The 21,064-nt window shown below is 47.7% G+C and overlaps 1 protein-coding gene and 1 long non-coding RNA gene across 3 annotated transcripts in view; one reads left to right on the forward strand and one right to left on the reverse strand.

Annotated features, from left to right (window-relative positions):
• The first annotated feature begins 1,126 nt into the window (after positions 1-1,126).
• Positions 1,127-21,064, forward strand: part of SUSD3 (sushi domain containing 3) — a 35,363-nt gene continuing 15,425 nt past the window's right edge. Inside the window, exons 1-3 of one of the 2 annotated variants that reach the window (XM_057413746.1) lie at positions 1,177-1,249; positions 2,264-2,498; positions 19,605-19,793. In XM_057413746.1, coding sequence (XP_057269729.1) covers positions 2,321-2,498; positions 19,605-19,793 — 367 coding nt within the window. In that variant the 5' untranslated portion in view covers positions 1,177-1,249; positions 2,264-2,320. Of the gene's footprint in view, positions 1,250-2,263; positions 2,499-19,604; positions 19,794-21,064 lie in introns of both variants that reach the window. The other variant, XM_057413747.1, reaches the window with a different exon arrangement.
• LOC130601588 (uncharacterized) lies at positions 2,216-2,491 on the reverse strand. Its single transcript, XR_008972708.1, has 2 exons — positions 2,436-2,491; positions 2,216-2,393 (listed from the first exon to the last, which is right to left on the reverse strand). It is a non-coding gene; the product is annotated as an uncharacterized LOC130601588 (long non-coding RNA).

The following is a 21,064-nucleotide window of genomic DNA, read 5'->3' on the forward strand; positions in this document are numbered from 1 at the left end:
TGTGGGCCCCAGCCCACATGCTCAGCACCAAAGAGCAGTGTTTCTTCAGAAGAGCCTGCTGTTCCTCCTTTTGCTTTTCTTGGACACACAGTGCAAACCACTGAAGCACTTTTCTGAGCCTACTGCCAGTGTCAGCAAGTTAACAGTCTCCCTGAGATCGTTCACTACTGACCCAAACTCCCTCGTTGGAGATAATGCTGCCTGGATAAGGCCAGGATGCGATAGGTACAATATAAACCCTAGGTGAATACAAGGCAGTGGGGTTCCACTGGATAGTCTACGCATGTTGGTGTGTGCCGCTCAGGTCCTTGGTAGGAAGATGCTGGATCTTGGCACTGTCCAGTGAGTTTAGTTTCAGATCCCGGTGATAACAAGTGCAGCTTTGAAGACTGTGAGCTGCAGCTATGTGAGGGATGTGGCTCCTGGCATGTAATCGCACAGAGAGCAGTAGGCCCCGGCTGCACTGGGGCCACGGGCAGGCAGCAGGGAGTGGGGTCAGGCAGGGTAGGCAGCAGGGGAGTTGCAGGCAGCGGGGCGGTGCAGGCAGGGAAATCAGAGTGGGGGCTGAAGGCTGGCCAGGCAGTGAGTGCAGGCAGGGTAAGCAGCAGGGTGGGGTGCAGGCAGGAGAGGCAACTGAGCGGGGGCAGGCAGGGCTGGCAGCAGAGTGGAAGTGCAAAGGGGGCAGGCAGCGGGAAGGGTGCAGGGAGCGAGAAGGGTGCAGGGGGGGCAGGGAGCGGGAAGGGTGCAGGGGGGGCAGGCAGCGGGAAGGGTGCAGGCAGCGGGAAGGGTGCAGGCAGCGGGAAGGGTGCAGGCAGCCGCATCCCAGCCAGGCAGCTCCGGGGAAGCCGTGTGTGACCGGGCCGACTCCCAGGTGCCGGTGGCAGCAGCCCCCGTGGGTACATGTGTCACCGCACGGCGCTGCCCGGTGCCCCGGGGCCGCAGCGGGCGGGGAGCGGCTCCCGCAGCGCCTCGGCTCCCGCCTTCCTCCTCCCACTCCGGCTCCGCGGGGCGGGGGCGCGGGCCCGGCGCGGGCTGGCGGGGCCGCGGCAGCACCTCCCGTGGGACACCGCCCCCTTCGGCCCGGCCCGGCCCGGCCCCGGCGGCGGAGGGCGGGTGGCGGCGTCGCGGCTGCACCTGCCGGGGCTCGGCAGGACTGGTGGAGCCATGCCGGCGGGCACGGCGCCGGGGCTGGACGTGCCGCTGACTGCCGCGCCCGGGCGGGACAGCGGCGGCGCGCACCGATACACAGGTACGAGCGCAGAACGGCCCCGCGCGGTCCCCAGTCCTTCCTCTTGCAAGTTCCTCCTGCGCCGCACCGAGGGCAGCGCTGGGCCCAGGGCAGGGTGCGGGACCTTCCCCTCCCGCCCACCGCGTAGGGATGCGGCATCTCTGGAGCGAGGTGCGTGTCCGCGGGGGGGGGGAGGCGCGGGACCCGGCCCGGGCTTGCGTTACGTCCCCGCCCGCCCCTGCAGCCGCAGAACCCCTCCCCAGGCAGGGCACCCCCTGCCCCTTTCCGTGCGGGATCCGCGGCCGGTCCCTGCGGCCCCGGAGGGCGGCGGGAGGGGATCCTCGGCCCCACTCTGAAGTTCCTGGGGACACAACGCCCCGGGCGAGTGTCCCGGAGCCGCCCTGGGGTTCGGCGGGGTCCCGGCGGCACGGGCACGGCTCTGCCGGGGCTGGGCTCCCGGTGTCGGGCGGGAACGGCGGCTCCTGCGGCCAAAGGCTGTGGTGGCCGCCCCGGAGGTGCGGGGTCAGGCGGGGCGGAGGCCGGGCCGGGCATCCCCGGTGATGGGTGTCCCAGCAGGGGAGCTCCTGCCCAGAGCCACCCTGGCCGGTTCCCCCGGTGCCTCAGCAGGGGGCTGCTGGAGCCCGGCAGGAGATCGGGGCAGCGGCTCTGCCGGGGGGTCCCCAGGCAGCCCCTCGCTGCGTGGGCCTCTCCGGGGTTTAATTAATTCGGGTGAATAGGAGGCACTGCCGCTGATGGTTTTTTTCGGGTTACTGGGGCGCCCTTGGGGTGCTGCGGGCTGAGCAAGCATCCCTGCGAGGAGGGAGGTGTACAGCACGGCAGTCCTGTTCGAAAATGCTGGTCCTCAAAAAGAAACCGACGCCGGGCAGATGTCAATTGACTGGGTAGAAAATTAAGAGTGGTGTTTTAATGGAATAGGACAACACACTGAGGAGTGGAATGAAAAACCAACCAAAGCTTTTTGCTTCCTTTTCTTTCTCTCCCCGCTTAGCTTTGGTTTTAATTTTGATCCTGTAGATGACAACATCATTTCAAAACGTCTTTGACTCGAATTAACTTCATCCCATTAATTTGATGATGACGAGAGCTGATAGAGGGTCTGGCCCTGACATGGGTGGCTGTGCTCACTGCAAAGGGGCTGCAGCCCCTCCGGGCAGCTGGCTCTGGACGGAGGCAGAGCTGTGGCTACCAGCAAGCCTGAAGCAGGAGTACAGGTGGATGAGGAGCCAATGGGAGCTCCAGGCAGCTATGGGTGAGCAGTTTTCATAGAATCCTGAAATCCCAAACTGGTTTGGGTTGGAAGGTCCTTAAAACTCCAGCTTCAACCCCTGCCATGGGCATGGACACCTTCCACTAGAGCAGCTTGCTCCAAGCCCCTGTGTCCAACCTGGCCTTGAACACTGCCAGGGATGGGGCAGCCACAGCTTCTCTGGGCACCCTGTGCCAGCGCCTCAGCACCCTCACAGGGAAGAGCTTCTGCCTAAGAGCTCATCTCAGTCTCCCCTCTGGCAGGTTCAAGCCATTCCCCTTGGCCTGTCCCTACATCCCTTGTCCCAAGCCCCTCTCCAGGTTTCCTGCAGCCCCTTCAGGCACTGGAGCTGCTCTCAGGTCTCCCCTTCAGGAGCCTTCTCTTCTTCAGGCTGACGCAGCCCAGCTCTCTCAGCCTGGCTCCCTGCCCAAGTGCACATAGCAGTGTGGACAGGGTTTTCCCCTGGCTTCAGCGCAAGCAGGTCTGGGTGCTCCTGAAATACAGGGAGCCCTTCTTCCGACAGGCTCCCTGACTTAATGTGCTTATGCAATTCTAACAGACTTTATCAATGACCTGATTTTGTTGTGCTGATACAAATGAGCAAATGTGTTTGAGCTAAAAGTGTAGCGGTGCTTTAAATTGCACCCACTGAATGTGCTTAACTGTGCATTTAGTTTGAATTTAATATGGCAGTTAATTTTAAAAATGCAAAACAACTTCTGGGGAACCTGTGCTTAGAGAATTAACAACTCAAGTACAAGTGTGGACCCTGGTGCTGTTTGATGCTAATGTTACTAGTTATTGACTTTTTTTCTTTTGTAAAATCATATATATTTGGCTGCTTTTATTTGCTCTGTTAAATTGTCTTGTCAGGCAGGGTTTGCCCACAATTAAAGTGAAGTTAGAAGTGGCATTCCCATGTTATGCTCAGCCTTTCTGTTCCTGCCTTGGCTAATCTTGACCATGTAGATCCTGGCACACCCAGAAATTCATGAACTTCAAAAAAAAAAAAAATTGTCATTCAGACTAGAAATCCACCCCCAATTAATGCTGCTGATCGCTACAAACCTGACCTCTCTCAGCCAGGTCTCCAAACAGAACAACAAACAAGACTTTTTCCATGCCAAGTACACCAAAGCTGTGGAGCTGTTCTCAGGGAGGTGCTCAGTTGGAGTAAGAAGTGAGCATGGAGGATGAGGGCATGGCTTATGCCTGCCTGTGACTGCTGCATCCCCTGTAGGACCAGCAGATGCTTCTGGCACACGGGGCTTTGCTAGCTCTTTGCTGGGTGTCATGCTCCTTCATCACCTCTCATTGTCCTGCTGCTTTCTGGAGGTTTGTCACAGCCTTCACCATCTGTGCAGATTTCCCATTTGTTGACTATCCGCTTGTTACTATGAATGTATTGAGTTAGGTGGACGTTGTTGGTGATCACTTTTCATGCTGCTTTGATTGAGTGCACCCCCCTTTGTAAAATTTCAGGCCTCGCACATTCCTTTTGCAGAGAATGAAAAAAAGGTAACAAGATTCTCATTTGAATCAACACATGAATGAGAGAGAAGTTAAAGGAAGTTCCCCAGCACAGCCTGTAAGCTCTTAAAGGGTCTTGCAGCTTTCTGAAGCACAGCTGTGAAACTCAAACACCCTCTGCTTTTCTTGCAGTTTGAGGTTTAAAAACTGCATAGATGAGGGCCTCAGTGACGTGGGTTACTGGTGGCCTTGGCAGTGCTGGGGAACAGTTGGACTTCGTGATCTTAAAGGTCTTTTCCAACCTGTTTGATTCTATGGTTCTATGATTCTATGACTGGTTTCCCTCTCTGACAGTCTCACCCTGAGCAGGGAGAACTATTCCACCCCATGCTCAAGGAGGTTCAGCAGCACATTTGGAAAAGGAGCTGTAGGAGCCTGGCTTACACCTTGGGAAGGGCAGCGTGTTGCTCAAATACTCTGTGTATTAGAAGGGCAAATGTGCATGGGGTGGGGGAAAAGTGCAGCGATATATCAATGCTAAGAAGAGGCCTTCTTCAATTCAGCCTCTTACATTTTTAAATGATACAAATGCTTTTATGTGTTCCATATCGTACTGTGGTTATTTTGCTGTCAATGGCAGGATTACAGTATTATTGCCTTTCTGCAGTAGTTTATTATGGACAGATACTCATTGACCATCTTTTGCCAGACCATTCTGTTATCTGGAAAAGCCTCTGCAGTTCTGGAGTGCTCATGTCAGTGGTGGCCAGAATGCTTCCCTGCCCTGTGGGAATCGCCATCAAGTGGGTTTGCGGCCGCCAACCCAGCTTTGCCACTGAGTTGCTATTGCTTCTGAGATGCGCAAATTATACTGGGAGGTCTTTGGGTGCAATAGGAAAAAGAGGAACGAATAACAGAGCTGTATCGTTATTTTTAGCCTCTGTGGTGCTGAAGCTGGGGGCTCTGGCACTCTTTTTCTGGGGTGATACCTCGGGTTTCGCTGTGATTCCTCCCTCATTCCTTAAAGCAATCTTGTAGCTCTTTTAGACCAGGGCTGCACATACTTCTTTAAACATCTAGATGCATCTACAGACATCAGTGCAGACACAGACAAAGGGAATATAGGGAATAAATGTAGAACATGACAGAAAAAATCATTTTGCCAGGTTGTGAATTCTTAGGTCTGGTGCTGTGGTTCTGCTTTGTCCCTCTGCCTCCCTGTACCAGGGACAAAGAGAGGCTGCCTAAGGTGAGGTGGAACGTGCTGCAGGACCCTGTGAATGCTACCCCAAGACTAAGTCATGGAAGAAATGATCTAGCAGACACCATTTAAGGGAAGAGACATGATCTCTGGTTTGGGACAGACACAAGCTGCATTTTGCTGAAGGATGGAAGAGGTATCACTGCATGTTTGCTTGGTTATACTCTGTGACTGGTAGTGGCTGTGGTGGGAGGTAGGTACCAGGCTGGGTGTACCCTTGGCATGACTTGAGGTGTCTCTTCTTTTGTTATGAGCAACCTTTATTTTCTGGAGTGAGTTTCCTTGCCAGTGCAGGAACAGTAAAATTGTGACACTGAGAGCTTACAGTTTCTCTTCCAGGAAAGCAAAAGCGAAGTTGTTTTTCAAACCCAAGAGCACTGCTGCTCTGCAGAAACGCTGCAAGGAGGTTTCTCGCATTGTTCCTGCAATCCTGAGACATGGCTCAGTTTTTAGGTTGGGGAAGAAAACATTGATCCTGAATTTTCAATTTCACAGGGTAGAAGATGGCATGTCTTGGAATACATGGACTTGTGACTTTTTTCAGGGTTATTTCTCCTTCCTTCTTCTCCCATGAGATCAAAGTAAAACCTTTTATTAAATAGGGTAAAAGAAGTGACAGTTGCAGAATTTCAGCTAATTGGTTTTCTCTCCTATAGTGCAAGGTGCTAATATTAGTGGTTAGGCATTTGCACCAGGCATTGTTCCTGCTTTGAGGCAATGATTTTCGTGCTTGTAATGAACACTCTAAACCGGTACAAAATAGAAAAAGAAAAGAGTTATTAGGTCTTCTGGCACATTCTTTCACAGTGCAAGGTTGTTCCCTGTGGTTTTCTTCAACACTGTGTTCTTAAATTACCTAGGTTATAGAGGTGAATTATGTCTAGACTTCAGAATTTCAGCTAGGGAATGAAAGGAGCTGAATGTTTTGGACCCAGAACATTTGACATTTCAAAAATCAGAAATCAGCCTTAAAACACAAAACCAAAACCACCCAAATGACAACAGGTAATCCAGCACTTTCTGGGTTAGTTGTGACCAGAAATGTGGTTCATTTTAAAGAGCCAAAGCACTGCTGATTTTGCTGTTTCCACAGTGACGGAGTGAGGAGGTCTTTGGATGTTTCTTGTGAGAAAGTGAAGCCTCCCATCACATGTCTGCAGCTCTACAACAGAGAACTTCAGCTGTGCTGAAATTAGCACCATCTTATTTAGTCATGATCGGCACTGACTTACATGCCTGCCCTAAGAGTCTTGCCTTCAATAATCTGATGGAGACAAGCCAACATGTAGGACAGTTGTTAAGTTTTCATTTAGGCGTATTATTGACATGCTGTCTTTCAAATGCAGTCACTGATAAGCAAGTAGGTTATTCTGAGGAGCAGTTTTGACTGGCTCAGTGCTTCAAAAGATTGACAGAGATGATTTTGCAGTACTGGTGGAAGTCTGCTTTGTGCATTTTGTTTTGGTTTGTTTTAAGATGACAGTGAGAAATGCAGAACTTGCAGAATGAGCAATTGCTCACCAAAATAAATCATAGAATCCCAGAATCCCAGAATAGTTTGTGTTGGAAGGGACCTTAAAGCTCCTCCAGCTCCAACCCCTGCCATGGGCAGGGACACCTTCCACTAGAGCAGCTTGCTCCAAGCCCCTGTGTCCAACCTGGCCTCGAACACTGCCAGGGATGGGGCAGCCACAGCTTCTCTGGGCACCCTGTGCCAGCGCCTCAGCACCCTCACAGGGAAGAGCTTCTGCCTAAGAGCTCATCTCAGTCTCCCCTCTGGCAGGTTAAAGCCATTCCCCTTGGCCTGTCCCTACATCCCTTGTCCCAAGCCCCTCTCCAGGTTTCCTGCAGCCCCTTCAGGCACTGGAGCTGCTCTCAGGTCTCCCCTTCAGGAGCCTTCTCTTCTCCAGGCTGCCCCAGCCCAGCTCTCAGCCTGGCTCCAGAGCAGAGCTGCTCCAGCCCTCGCAGCATCTCCATGGCCTCCTCTGGGCTCTCTCCAACAGCTCCACGTCCCTCTTGTGCTGCTGCCCCAGAGCTGGATCAGGACTGCAGGGGGGGTCTCCCCAGAGCACAGCAGAGGGGCAGGATCCCCTCCCGGAGCTGCTGCTCACGCTCTGGGAGTGCAGCCCAGCACATGGGGGGGTTCTGGGCTCAAGCACATGCTGCCAGGTCACAGGGAGCTTCTCCAGTCAATTCCTGTGTCTGTTGAGTGTCTCAGAGGTGGGTTTGAGCTGGTGCTTGGTTTATATACCAGCTTTTGCCACCAGAGTGGAGCCTCTCTGATAGGTACAGGGATGCTGGCTCCACAGCACCGGGCTGCATCGAGGGACTGCGCTTGCTACTGCATCATTGTAAATTGGAGCAGTAGTGGCTGGTAGAAACCCTTGTGGGGGAAGAGGCTGCAGTAACAGCTTGCTTTTCCTCTAATCGACTTGGAAGTGATTATGGAGTTATTTCTGGGATGAAGTAAAACCAAACACAGTGCTGCTCTTATCTACAAGTCTCCTAAGCAGAGGGTCTTTGAGAATGATTTCGATGGGGACAGAAGCTGACTCAGGAGAAGGGAAAGGATGGTGTGCAAAAACCTGAGAGCATGCATGGGCTGGGAAGCAGCGTTTGGGAAGACATTTTGGGCTGGGGTGGCTGGAGGAGGTGCAAGGGGCGAGTTTGATTGTTTGATTCTTCCTGTTCAAGAAAGCCAAAATCTGTGCCATCAGAATTATACCCAGGAGAGTTTCTGCTCAGAACTGGAGTAATCTCCAAGACCTTTGCTAGTTGGTTGGGTCAGAAGAAGCACCTGGACTGTACACGTAGGTTTTGCTTTGCTCTAAAAAGAGGTGCCTCATGAAGTCACTGGCAGTTTTGCATAAGAAAGAGAGCACTCTGCTGTTTGTTCAGTTACCAGTAAACACAGAACTACAGATTGGCACGAAGTTTTTCACTTTTTGATACAGTTCCTACAGTCTCCTCCTGGAGAAATGAATTTGTTACGGTCTGAACAAGTGGTCTGTGCAGTAGTGGGAGCCAGCCGGCACCCAGAATGTGGTGATGAATAGCTCCTCATCAAACTGGTGACCTGACACAAGTAGGGTCCCTCTCAGATCCATTTTGGGTCCAACACTGTCTAGTGTCTTCATATGCACAAGTTTGATGGGGAACGGCTGAGGGACCTGGGGATTCAGTCTGGAGAAGAGAAGGCTCAGGGGGGACCTGATCGCTCCCTACAACTGTCTGAGAGGAGGATGGAGCCAGGAGGGGCTGGGCTCTGCTCCCAAGGAACAAGTGACAGGACAAGAGGAAACGGCCTCAAGCTGCACCAGGGCAGGTTTAGATGGAGCTGAGGAACAATTCCTGCCCCAGAGGGTGCTCAGGCATTGGAACAGGCTGCCCAGGGCAGGGCTGCAGTCACCGTCCCTGCAAGTGTTCACACAGAGTGGAGACGAGGCCTCAGTGCCATGGGTTAGTGGTGGCCTTGGCAGTGCTGGGGAATGGTTGGACTGGATGAGCTGAAAGGGCTTTTCCAACCTGGCTGATTCTATGATTCTGTGTGATCTGGAACTTGGGATCAGGTGTTACCTGGACAGGGTGCTGGGAGGGACATCAAGTCTAGGTCATGCTTTGCCAAAAAAAGTTGGACCAAATGATCCTCGAGGTCCCTTCCAGCATGGTATTCCCTGATTTTATGATTTATTCTCATTTTAAATATTAATTAGAGATTATCCTTGCACCATATTCTGGCCATCGGAAAGATGCCATTGATTTAGCTGAATTATCTGATGCAGATCTTAGTTTCTTAAACATGTGCAGTACAAGAAAGTAAAGGACATGCAGTCCTTTAATCTACTCGCTTAAGCTACTTCTGCGTATAACTGACCTGCAATCACTGACTTTTTTAAATGGGAAAAACTAAACACAATGGCTTGGTTCCCTGTCCTTACACTGACATCCCTGTCTATCTTCATGCCATCTTTCACAAATCCCTGTGGCCAAGTAGGCTGAAAGCAGATGTGCTGATGGACCAGCACTGTTAATCATTGCTGCTCAGGTGGCTTCTGGCAAGATGCTGCGTGACTTTCACACACTGCAGTTTTGCAGGTTGCTGTTGTGTCCATGGCCAGGCTCCTGACTGCAGGCCCGTCTGCTGTCATGGGTGAAGCACAGGAACAGGAAAGCCAAACCCAGCAGCTGAAAACCAGGAGAGAATCAAAAGAAAAGTGGGATAGCTGCAGAGAAGGTTTTTAAATCTGGCTGTTGTTTCTCAGTCTGTGGCTGATTTCTGGCACCATAATAAACACGGGTACTGCTAACTCGTTCAGACTGGTGTCTAAAAAAATCAGTTATTCACAGAAATCCTTGCTGACAGTTGTGAATGCCAGGTCACAGCTCTGTGGTGTGCATTTAGCAGCTTAACACAGCAAACCATGTACAGGAGCAGCTTCGGGTTGCTGTTGGGAAGGAAAAAGGACTTGCAGAAGCCAAAACAGGCCAGCCAAGGGGTCAAGCATAAGCAAGGTCTCTAGCATTCAGGTTGATTTTGCTTAACGGGATGGTTGGGAATTCCCCTAGAAATCTGTATTCAATAGTCCATTTTAAAACAAGAAAGTAATTTCAGGCAGAAAAGGCGGAAAAGTTTCTATTTTTTTTTTTTACAAATAAGTGCTTTGTGCAAATGCTACTTCTATGTTTTGGGGTTTTTTGGCCAAAAATGAGCATGTAACCATCAAGTAGCATGTATTACTGCTCCAGTGAAAATTTCACATTGAAGTGAATTTTCCAATGCCTGAAGCAAAGCAGTTTCTGACCAGCTCTGGACACTCAGGCATTTTTTGGTCCAGGTACCATGGGTACAATGCTCACCCCATGTCTCCTTCACTGGCAGGGATTTCTGCCAGCCATAGAGGTTGTACCCAGCCTGGCAAGTGTCACGCAGAAGCAAGAGGCCACCAGCTGCATCATCAGGGGACATCTGCTCCTATCAGTGACGTCCATTACCCAGTGTGTTTGCACACTACTGCGCATAAGCCAGCCCAAACAGTTGCTGCAGGCAGATAATCTGGAGCTGTCACTGGCTGTGCAGGGGCTGATCACACAGCAGGGCTGAGCTCCGTAGTGCCCAGGTTAGTGGTGAGGAGTGGGAGCATGTCGGTGTATGGGACATTACTGAAGGGCCCTCCAAAGGCAATGCAGGGCATCCTGTGGGGCACCCTGTCAGGTTGCATCCTTCATCCTGCCTCCATCTGTGGCTTCTAACAGACATGTGCTTTTCCTGTGAAAATAGGGGTGAGGCTTTCTTTTGGCTTCTCCAGTGGCTAGCTTTTCAATGAAGCCCTGAATTTCTACCCCGTCTATTGCAAATTAAATAGACTATTGAAGAAGGACATGGAGCTGTTGGAGCAAGCCCAGAGGAGGCCACAAGGATGGTCAGGTGGCTGGATCACCTTCCATACAAAGACAGGCTGAGAAAGTTGGGGGTGTTCAGCCTGGAGAAGGGAAGATGCGTGGAGACCTCAGAGCAGCTTCCAGTGTCTGAAGGGGGCCTAAGAGGATGCTGGAGGGGGACAATAGGGTCAGGTTTTCCAATTCAGGTTCCTATAGGAAAATGCCTGCAACCTCCTCCAGCCCCCAGAAATGCTGATCATCACCTCTGTGTGAAGGGAGAGCGCTCAGATAGTTCTGCTCTCGCAAGCATTTGTTGGTTCTCTCTCACATCAGGTTCCCATATGAGTGTGGAGAAGAGCTCGCCAAAGACAGACTGCTAGTAAAACTTGTCTGTTTTGTTCTTGGTACCTGCTCTGTGTTAGCCAGGTGCTAAATATGGAATCGGATGCTGAAATCCGTGTTTCCCAGAATCAGTGCCCTTCTGTAACATATTTGTTAATTTTTACTTTTTTTTTTTTGCACTGATTGTTTTCGTGCAGTTATTGTGATAATGGCAAATGCTTTGAGCATTGGTCCAAGGTAATCTCTTATCTTGACTACAGAGAAGGGAAAATGTTAGCATTTCTGGTCAGCACAGTTTCCAGTGGATGATATCCAGGGGCTGCTAAATGGAGTCCATGTATAGCTTTGTACCATGTGCAGATATGTTACGATCGGCTGCACAGGTTTAACAAATGAGAGATTATTCATGAATACTGGGGAAAAGTAACAATAAAAGTCAAAAGTATAAACTTGCAGACTTCACTGACCTGATGTCTCATGAAGTGGAAGTGTACTTCCACCAGCAAAGATATGCCTCAAAACCTGGCTGAGGACAGAGAGTGACCTGGCAGCAGAGGGAAGGTGCAGGGATGCTCCTAGTCTTCTGATTTGAAAATTTCAAATTCAGAGTTGAGCTGATGGATTCATTTGTCTTGCTTTATGTTTCTTATGTCCCTGATTCTGCTTGGCTTTACCTGAAGACGGGGTGGCACATCCTGGGATAACACTTGCATCTTGCTTTGGCTTTGAACCTCTTTGGAAACTGAGGATGTAGAGATGCATGGGGGAGGCTGAGGACCATCTGTACAAGACTCTGGTATTGTGTAACCAGTTACTTCTGTCCTCCTTCCTGTAAATACCAATGCTTATTATGCAAGAAGCACTGCTAGCAGACTTTGGAGGCAAGCAGAGCAAGGGCTGGATCTCTCACTGCTTGGGGGGGGGTCAGCGTGCTGGGACTCAGCCCTCTACGGCTGTGGATTTTGGCTGCATGCTGGTGAGATCACCTACCTGGTGACCTGTCAGGTCTGTCTGCTGCAGGATATTTGATACAGCTGGGGTCTCTGTTAAAGTGCAGGTGAAAAGCTTATTTCAAGTCACTCCTTTCAGTTTTATTCTCTCTGTTTATCTTTGTTTTACAAACTGAGCCACAAACTCTGCATTGTGTAAATATGTATTTTATTTATTATCTGCTTTAGAATGACAGCAAGTGGAGACCACCAGCAACATTAGCTCCATTCACTAAAACATCAGTGACAAAAGCAACTGTTGGCATCACGTCCATGGGTAATTTTTAATTGGGAACTGTTTGAATTAAGGCATTATTCGGGTGTGCTTCATAATGGAGATACATGTATAGGTAGATATAGATATAAATATAATTTTTTTTTTTTTTTAATAGGGAAGTGATGGTGAAGAGATAAATAGATGGACACTTGTAATTTGCTTTAGGTTTAACAGGTCCTTCCTGTTCTCGGCAGCTGTACTATTAGTAACTTTTCAGAAGCCTCATAACCTGCTTTTTTTTCTGTTGCTAAACAGACTAATGAAGCAGAACCCATCTGTTCTTGCTTTACTGGGGACTGCATCAAACATCTCAGTTTTCATTTTGTTCTTATTTCTTACTTAATTGTTCCCATAAGAAGAGAAATGCTCAGTATTGCCCCCATTGCTAGAGCCAAGAGTAAAATCTACAGATGAGAATAACCTGACTGTGATGTAAATTGACAAAAAAAAAGATCACCCATGGAGATGGCAGCAGGATCACTGGAACATAAAACAGTAACATAAAATACAATAAAAATCTTTTTACACCAATCTGCCATGTTATTTATGTTTGAAATAGGAGTGCATTGCACATTGTAATCAAACCCTAATCTAGCACTTTTGTGATATGTACCTTGGATTTGACATGCATTAAGACTGCTTGCAACATTCTGCTGTTTCTGAGTAGAGTTGTGAAGTGCTTAGTGCTGACTCCTCAGAGTTGCTACATCCCATTCACTACACTGAGCAGTTTGAAAGCCAGGTGAAAATACTGGGAGGCAGAAAACAGAAAGGCTCGGTATTGTAAAGAGAGATGTACTGAACTTGTTTCTTTAGTTTTGGATGTGAGATCTGGCAGCAGCATAGCACAAGGGTTTCTTTTGGAGATGGAAGCCAAGGATTTGCTGACCTTGAGTTGTCAAGGACCGTGCAGTGGTCAGTACATCACTGTGTTTTCCCATCTGGATGTGGGGATCGTAGCTTTTTAGAGCGAGTGACCTGTGGCCCTGCATGTTGTGGGTGCAGCCATCCAGCAGCTCTAGACTGCACCACCCCCTGCTCTACCTCCGCTGTGTTGACGGGGTGATTTAATGCTTTGCATGCACGCAGCTTCTCACCAGCTTCCCATCAGCTTTGCCTGGTCAGAGCGAGGCTCAGGAGATTCAGTTCCACTGAAGTGTCCCCAGCATCCAGCAGTGCTTGGGTCTGGGGTTTTGCTCACTTAATCTGAAAAAGTCGTGTTGGTGAGTGATCCTGCCCCTCTGGTGTTCCAGAGCTGCTTGGCGTTTCACACTGCTGTTTCTTTCTTTTCTCTGGATGCATTTGCTTGTCTGTTTTCTGTATGTGCATGCTTCCTGCAGATCCATTGCATGTTGTTAATTACGTTGCAAGCAGTGCATTGAAAAATCAGGTTTATCTACGAAACGAGCTGCATAAAAAAATGGGGATGTCAGTAGGAGTGAGCAGAAGGTGTCTGCTATGATAGAGGTGTGAGCAAAGAGCTCATTTGTGTAAACACAGAAAGAAACTCACCACAAATACCAGTTTTTTTCCCTCCTTCTCACTTAATTGCATGGAAATTCCTTCTCAATGGGAGGATAACCTTTTTTGAAAAGGTATTTCCATGAGTGGTGGCCTCTGAGAATGATCAGAACTTGGATTCTCTCTTTCATAATTTCCAATAGAAACCCAGACTGGTTTCTAGGAAATGTTTTCATTTGGAAATGCTGAAATGGGGCAGATACAGGGCCCATGTATGGTCAACAGGCTGTGGGGTATTTTTTCAGACCATGTGCTCTGACAGACATGTTCTGTAGGTACCTTCAGGTTTCACTGTTGGCAGCTGTCCAGATGGCTCCTCCATGGAACAGGCACCTGCATGGCTGCTTTTGCAGTTCTTGCAGGTCTCCATCAGACCCTGGAGTGTGAAGCTCCCTCAGGCAGTGGTGTCTGAGCTGGGAGATGGTCTTACAGCGATGTGTGTGCAGAGGGATGTGTTTTGGGGCATGTGGTTTGTGCCACACATGGACCTCCAAAACCTCCCCCGGTGGAATAACTTTCTAGGGCCATACCCATGTGTTGGAGGCAGGCAGGTTTAGAAGAGCTTTCCAGCATCTCAGCCTTATAGTGATTCTCAGAAACCAGTCAAATAGGTAGGAAAAGTCAAATTGTGCCATTGCCGATGTGTGCTTTTAGAAAAGACTGAAGCAGGCAATTACCTGGTGCCACCAAGCTGTGGGAAGTCTCCATAGTGCTTCCCAGTGGCTGCATCACAGCTGGGGATCTTGTTCAAGCTCTGCAGCTTCAAGAGCCTGGACCTCCCCTACCTCTTTTACTCCTGAGCTGTTGTCATATTTAACACCAGTTTCTTCAGAAGCCATGCCAGTGCCTGGATTTTCTAGTGGGAGGATATGCTCCTCCTGGTATCCAATTGATGTTGCAGCAACAATTGATGTTGATGCATTTGAGAGCCCAGCCCTGGCAGAACTCACAGCCAGCACTGCAAGGGAGCGGAGGCTCGGTCGCGAGGGGACCAATGCCAGGACTGGTGGTTTCACCCACACAAGATGCTTTACTACTTCTGCTTTCTTTCATAGTTCACATTTCACTTCTAGCTGCTTTACTTTTGGTTGTTTGACATGGCAAGCTCTTCCAACAGCCCTTCTGTGGGGCTGCTGTGGATGGTCAACATTATGCCTGTGACTTCAGGGAAACTAATTTTGAAGGCATGCTTCTGTAGGCAGAGAGACTTGCAGAAATAATATCAGCAAGTTTATTTCCTGCAGGGTTTATAGAACCTGATGTTCTGTCTCTTCCTGGCATCCGGTTGTTCCAGCATGTTTTAGTTGCATTAAATAGTCAACAAGAAGCAACACGAAGACTTGAGTTATGTGTGTATGGGAATAATGAGGCAAAGTCATGGATTGCTCCCTTTCTGCAAAACCTGTGAGTGACAATCTTGATAACATGCTTTCAGGTAATTATTGCTGAGGTTTAGAGCATTTTAGTATATACTTATGTGGTGTATTTGATTTTTTTAGTTTATGTTTCACTGTGGGAGGTACACAGGAAATGTTTAATGGGCAAGCATGTCTCAGTTGCTCTTTCATGTCTGTTTTCTTATCAGCAAAATACAAATCCGCAGCTTTCTGACAATGAAACCATATGGTAACTCTTTCTGACAAATTGATTTTGCAATACAGATAATCCTGGCTGTACATAAGAAGAGATATTTTAGATTATTTTGCCTTAATTCTTGCATTACTATTTTATTTTTCAATGCCTGGAAATTATGTATGTGGCTATTTCTGAACCCGGAGGATTGGCTGAATTAAGAATTTACGGAGTATGCTGCATTTTAGTGTTTTTACCTTGAGCACAGTTATTTTTCATATGAAATAATCTGTTCATTTGCTATAGCAAATCGCCTTCTTCTCAGTTGGCAGACAGTAACAGCAGATTCAGATACTTTTTGAATGCTGGATAGCATCTCAGTGTGAAGCCAAGCTAAGAAATGCATTTGCATAAATCATCTCTTGCTTTACCAGAAGCTGCAGAGGTAGCTGCAGAGGTAGCTGCAGGAACTTGAATTGACTTGGGCAGCTGATGGCTGAGGGCCATCTCCATTCACCAGAGTGGATGCTTTACATTTTCTTCTTGTATTTGGGAGTAATAGCCGCTATCTGGAAGCGTAAGCAGAACATGAGCCTGGGAGTGGAGAACAACAGTGAGGAGTAATGGGAACTGGGTGCTGGAGGCACCTATCAAGTCTAGAAACAATGCTATGAAGCTAATCAAAACTGAACAACACATCATGAGTGTTTGTGGTTATTATAAACTACATAGAAATGGCTGGTAGGCTGTTAAGTCCTCAAGTGTTCCTTCTAGCTTTAGGTGCTGGCTGTCAGGCATGAATTGGTGTGGTTTGAGATGTAGCTATTGCAAAAGCTCTTTGAGCAATAATTAGGGGGTTTATTCAGTTTTACATTTCTGGGTGCTAACAGTTCCTGCAGACCAAGACTTGAACATGATGTTTTCTAGATGCTCAGAATAGAAATGTAAATCAAGGTGTAAATCTGGTCAGCACAAATGCAGTATTTGTGTTTTACTTCAGGAGGCAATGCAACCTCCACCACCAGCCTCAGCTGACACCAAAAATGGAAACGTACTGCATTTAAACAAACAACAATGAAGTTCTTGGCTGTAGCAGATATAGTTAGATAAGCATGCCTGAAGAGTTATCATGGTTTAAGCAAGGACTGTCATGGTTTAAGCCCAGCTGGTAACTCAGAACCACGCAACCGCTCACTCACTTGCCCTTTTTGTCTCCAACACCCCCCCCCCCCCTTATCTCTGAGATAAGAGCAGTTCAGTAACTAAGGTATAACACAAACCACTGCTGCTGCCACCAATAATAATAATGATAAGGGAAATAACAAGGGAAGAGCTCACCATCCACTGACCACTACCCAGCCCAATCCAAGCAGCAATCTGGGCCTTCTGGGTAACTGCCCCCAGTTTCTATACTGGGCATGACGTGCTGTGGTATGGAATATCCCTTTGGCTAGTTTGGGTCAGGTGTCCTGTCTCTTCTTCCTCCTGGCTTCCCATCCTCCCTGGCAGAGCATGAGACTAAGAAAGCCCTTGGTCGGGGTAAGCACTACTGGGCAACATCTGTCTGGAACATCTGCTTCAATATGAAGGCGGAAGCTTACCTAAGCAATGATTTTCTGGAGATGGAAGGGTAAAATTAACCTAGCAGAAAAGTGAATGCAGCAAGTAACCACAAAAACATTATAGACAGTTAATGGCAAAGGATGCTAGAGGTTACAGGAGACATTTTACAAATGAGTTATTAGAAGACTATCACTGATGAAAATAAGGGCAAATTTTATCCAGGGATATTAAATCTGAACTTGGCTGAAATTCATGAAGTCAAACTAGCAAACATCCATTTATGCATTGCAATAAAAGTATTTGTAAAGTGCAAAAAATAGTGACAAGGTTAATGTTTTGACTTTAGTGTGAAGAGGAAGAAAAAATGATATTTCTACTCTGGCCAAATGCAGGTACGTAATATGCAGTTGATGAACTTTCAGCTCATCATCTGTGTAGAGCCAGGTATAGAAGCTTTCAAAAGTTGAGCTCTCATTAGCTGTCATTAATGAGAACCTCTGGGGGTCCTGCCCCAATTACATTCCTACGGGAATGATCCTCTGGGGATGACATAGTGCTGTTACAGCCTTGGTCAAAGCAAGGAAATATCCATGGTTTCATGAGACATTGACTGTCGGAAATCTTTGTAGTGCTGAAGTGAAGAAAAATGTGTTAAAATCCACAGCTGAGGAATAATGCTGACAAGGGCACTGACATTCAGAGATTTTAGTCATTCAGCATACACTGTCATGGGCAAGGACCATGCAGGAAAGGGTCAAGAGGGCCTGAACCAACTACAGCTGCACCTATTACTCAGGACGGTCAATGCTAGATTAGATGAAATATTTCTTGAAATAAAGGATCCAGTTCCAAATGAACATTTCTTTGGAGAGCAGAGGCTGAATACTAAGCCCAGGTAAACTGGCAAGTCTACTGCAACTGTCTAATGAGGGCTACTATGGTGGCTAAGCAGATGGGCTTTGAATCACATTTAGCCCTGACTTACCTTCTGCCTCTGGTGCAGCTACAAGTGTCACCAAGGTGAACTCTAAGTATGTGATCCGGTATCTAAAAATGGCCTTGAAAGCATAAAATGCAAAAAGGTAGATACTTTGTGTCTTAGAACCATGGTTTTTCATGGGAAATCTCTGAGTCATTAAAGTAAAAAGAAAAGTTCAAACTTGTAATACTCATCTGGAGTGAGGAGGAGATTGTCCCGTGCACACGTCCCATGTGTGCCAGTATCAGGATGTTGGAGGGAAGGGCAAGAGATGAAGGGAAATGACCCTCTAGAAAATATTTGCTGTCATTGAGGCAAATTGCTGCCATAAGAAGAGACTGAAAGAAGTGGCAAAACAAACAGAAATAATCTACCTGGAATTAAACCAGGCATGGTTTTAAAAGCTAGACCTCAATACATATTTACGTAGTAGATTAGAGCAGATATTGTCACTGTGGGTTTTGCGTTTGCCTTTGCTGAGATTTCTTTGTGTTTGTTTCCCAGCGGGTTGGGGGTTTTAAGAGAGTAGATTGGAGATGAGCAGTCAGCATGTCTGCTGTGGTTTGTTCACAGCAGCTTAATATTAACGAATGACCAGGGGGAGATTTAGTATTAAAAATAAAATAAATTTTCTATCAACATGTGATTCTGTCAAGATACTCTCAAGAGGGCTCTTAAAAACTTACATTTCTTCTTGCTTGTAAGTGTGGGAATCATCTTTTCCCCCTGTAATCTTTTGTGTGTCATCATAGTGTTTGCAGTTCTGGTCATGCAACTGCAGTGCAGCTGCCTCTCAGTCTGCTGAAGTCATCTGGAAATCCAGTGCAAGGTAGGGAACCCGGGCTCTGATGCAGAAGCAGTGCTGGTATTCAGTAAATGTAGAAAAAAAGAACAGTTTCCACATCATGTCACTGCACGTGTGCAAACCCAGACCCTGTATTATTGTTGGGTTTGAAGTCTATCTGGATATTGGATATTGTCTTCAAATCTGTGTTTAAAATGAGTGTGAAACAAGGAAAGTTGTGACAGTCAAACTCAATGTATAAAGTTAGTGGCTGGGCAGCAGTATGAACAACAAAGAAACAAAAAAAAAGAGAAAAGCTGAATGAACAAAAATGTACTAAAAATGCCTGGTACACTATAAAGCAGAGTTTGTCATTGAACATGGAGGTAAGTTGAATGTAGTTCTGCTATATGTCTATGTTTCTGTCCCCTCTGTGTAGCTTTTGAATCTACTGGCTCATTTCAGCCAAGACTAACAGAGGTATATTCTCCTGAAAGACAGGAAGTTCCCATAGGATCAGGAAAAGGTGCTACCAAGTAGATTGACGTCCTGAAATACGTGATCAGTCCATCAGAGCTTGCAAAGTTGGCATGGGGGAAGATGTGTTATGAGTACTTCCAGTATGGAAGATGCCAGCCTGAGTACTTAATTGAACACATACTGTCCAACAAGACAGGAATCCGTAGGAGACCATGCCACTCCCAGAATGACTTTTTAATAGTTTAACGTGTACCAGCCTAAGCAATACTTGTTGCAGTACAAGTAAAACCCCGCTTTGTGCCAGGGGTCAGACTAGGGGAACTACTGAATGGCACCGAAGGGGGCTTGGCCTTGGGCTGTGCTTGGCAGAGCCCTCAGCATCACCCTCCCTGAGGTCTGTTATTTGTTTTGACCATTAACTCAGATTTACAGTCTGATAGCAATAAAACTGGCTCTGGCACTGCATTGTCTCACTTTGGTTTTGTTCTGCAGGGCAGTGCAGCCACGTCTTCCCCCCCCAGCTCGGCACGCTAAACATCCTTCATGGCAACGGCACGGCTGTGGGGACTGTAATAACGTTCCAGTGCTCTGCTGAGTACCAGCTGGAGGGACCTGGCTTCATCACCTGTGTTTGGAAAGGGAATGGTACCCAGTGGACAGCCGGAGTGCCCTCCTGCCAGCGTAAGGTTCTTTCCAAACCATTCACAACCCCTTTAGGCTGCATTGTGTTTATTTTGCCCTGCCCATCTCCTGCATTAGGATTAATTCGAGACATCTGGGCAAAGAAAAAGACAAATTCAGTTTCCTTCAAAGTTGCCCTCACTGACTGTAATTATGCTCCATATGTATGCTGACATAATTCATTATCAGGACGCAGAAAAGACTCGGTCAGGTTTGTGCCGGATCTCATGTCACCAGCTCCCACAGTGCAGCGCCCAGAGTAACTGTGGCTCTATAGCTACAAGCTGTACCATTCTTCAGAAAGTGTGTAACTATGAGCAGCTAATGTGCAAACTTGTTTGCAAACCCTCTAATCTCCCGGCTTCCTTTCCTGAAGATACTTTTGCTGCAAAACAAATGCAGTGATACTTCTTGAACAATTCCAGGTTGTTGCCTGTGGGCAGCTGCCTGGGAAAGTTACCACATTGACAAACCATGTTTGAATGGCATCAGGATTAACTACTTTTCATGCTGCGTTCCTTCTTATTTAATACAATAATTTAGTTATTACTAATTAGTTAGTAATTTGACTAGGCCCAAGCAAAACATGGTACCTCTGAGCGTTGAGAATCTCATTCTGTGTCTCAGACCTCGGATATTTTAAATCAGAAGTAGATGGATGGCTCCTATAGACACTTTGTGCTTCCTCTCAAGCTCAGCTATTCTTATATCTTATTTGAGAGATTCCATTAAAGAAAAATGAGAGAAATCATAGAATCATAGAATAGTGAAGGTTGGAAAGGACCTTAAGATCATCAAGTTCCAACCCCCCTGCCATGGCCAGGGACACCTCACACAAAACCATATCACCCAAGGCTTCATCCAACCTGGTCTTGAACACTGTCAGGGATGGAGCATTCACAACCTCCCTGGGCAACCCATTCCAGTGCCTCACCACCCTTACAGGAAAGAATTTCCTCCTTATATCCAATCTAAACTTCCCCTGTTTAAGTTTTAACCGGTTACCCCTTGTCCTATCACTGCAATCCCAAATGAAGAGTCCCTCCCCAGCATCCCTATAGGCCCCCTTCAGATACTCCCTCCAGAGGCTGCAGCAGTATAATGCTTTGTGTGGAGCTCAGCTGAACCATTTTTGGTGCTGATCTTTGTGGTGTTGGAAGAACTACAGGAGTTACGAAGCAAGACCCGCTTAGTGCTCCAAATGAGTTGGAGCTCCAAATCTGCTTTAGCTATGCCACACCACATTCCCACTCCTCCTTTTGTCTGGATAA

This window comes from Pezoporus wallicus, unplaced genomic scaffold (assembly GCF_028554395.1).
Source record: "Pezoporus wallicus isolate ANWC-B61680 ecotype Strahan unplaced genomic scaffold, APGP_CSIRO_Pwel_v1 contig_8649, whole genome shotgun sequence".
NCBI classification, from domain to species: domain Eukaryota; kingdom Metazoa; phylum Chordata; class Aves; order Psittaciformes; family Psittacidae; genus Pezoporus; species Pezoporus wallicus.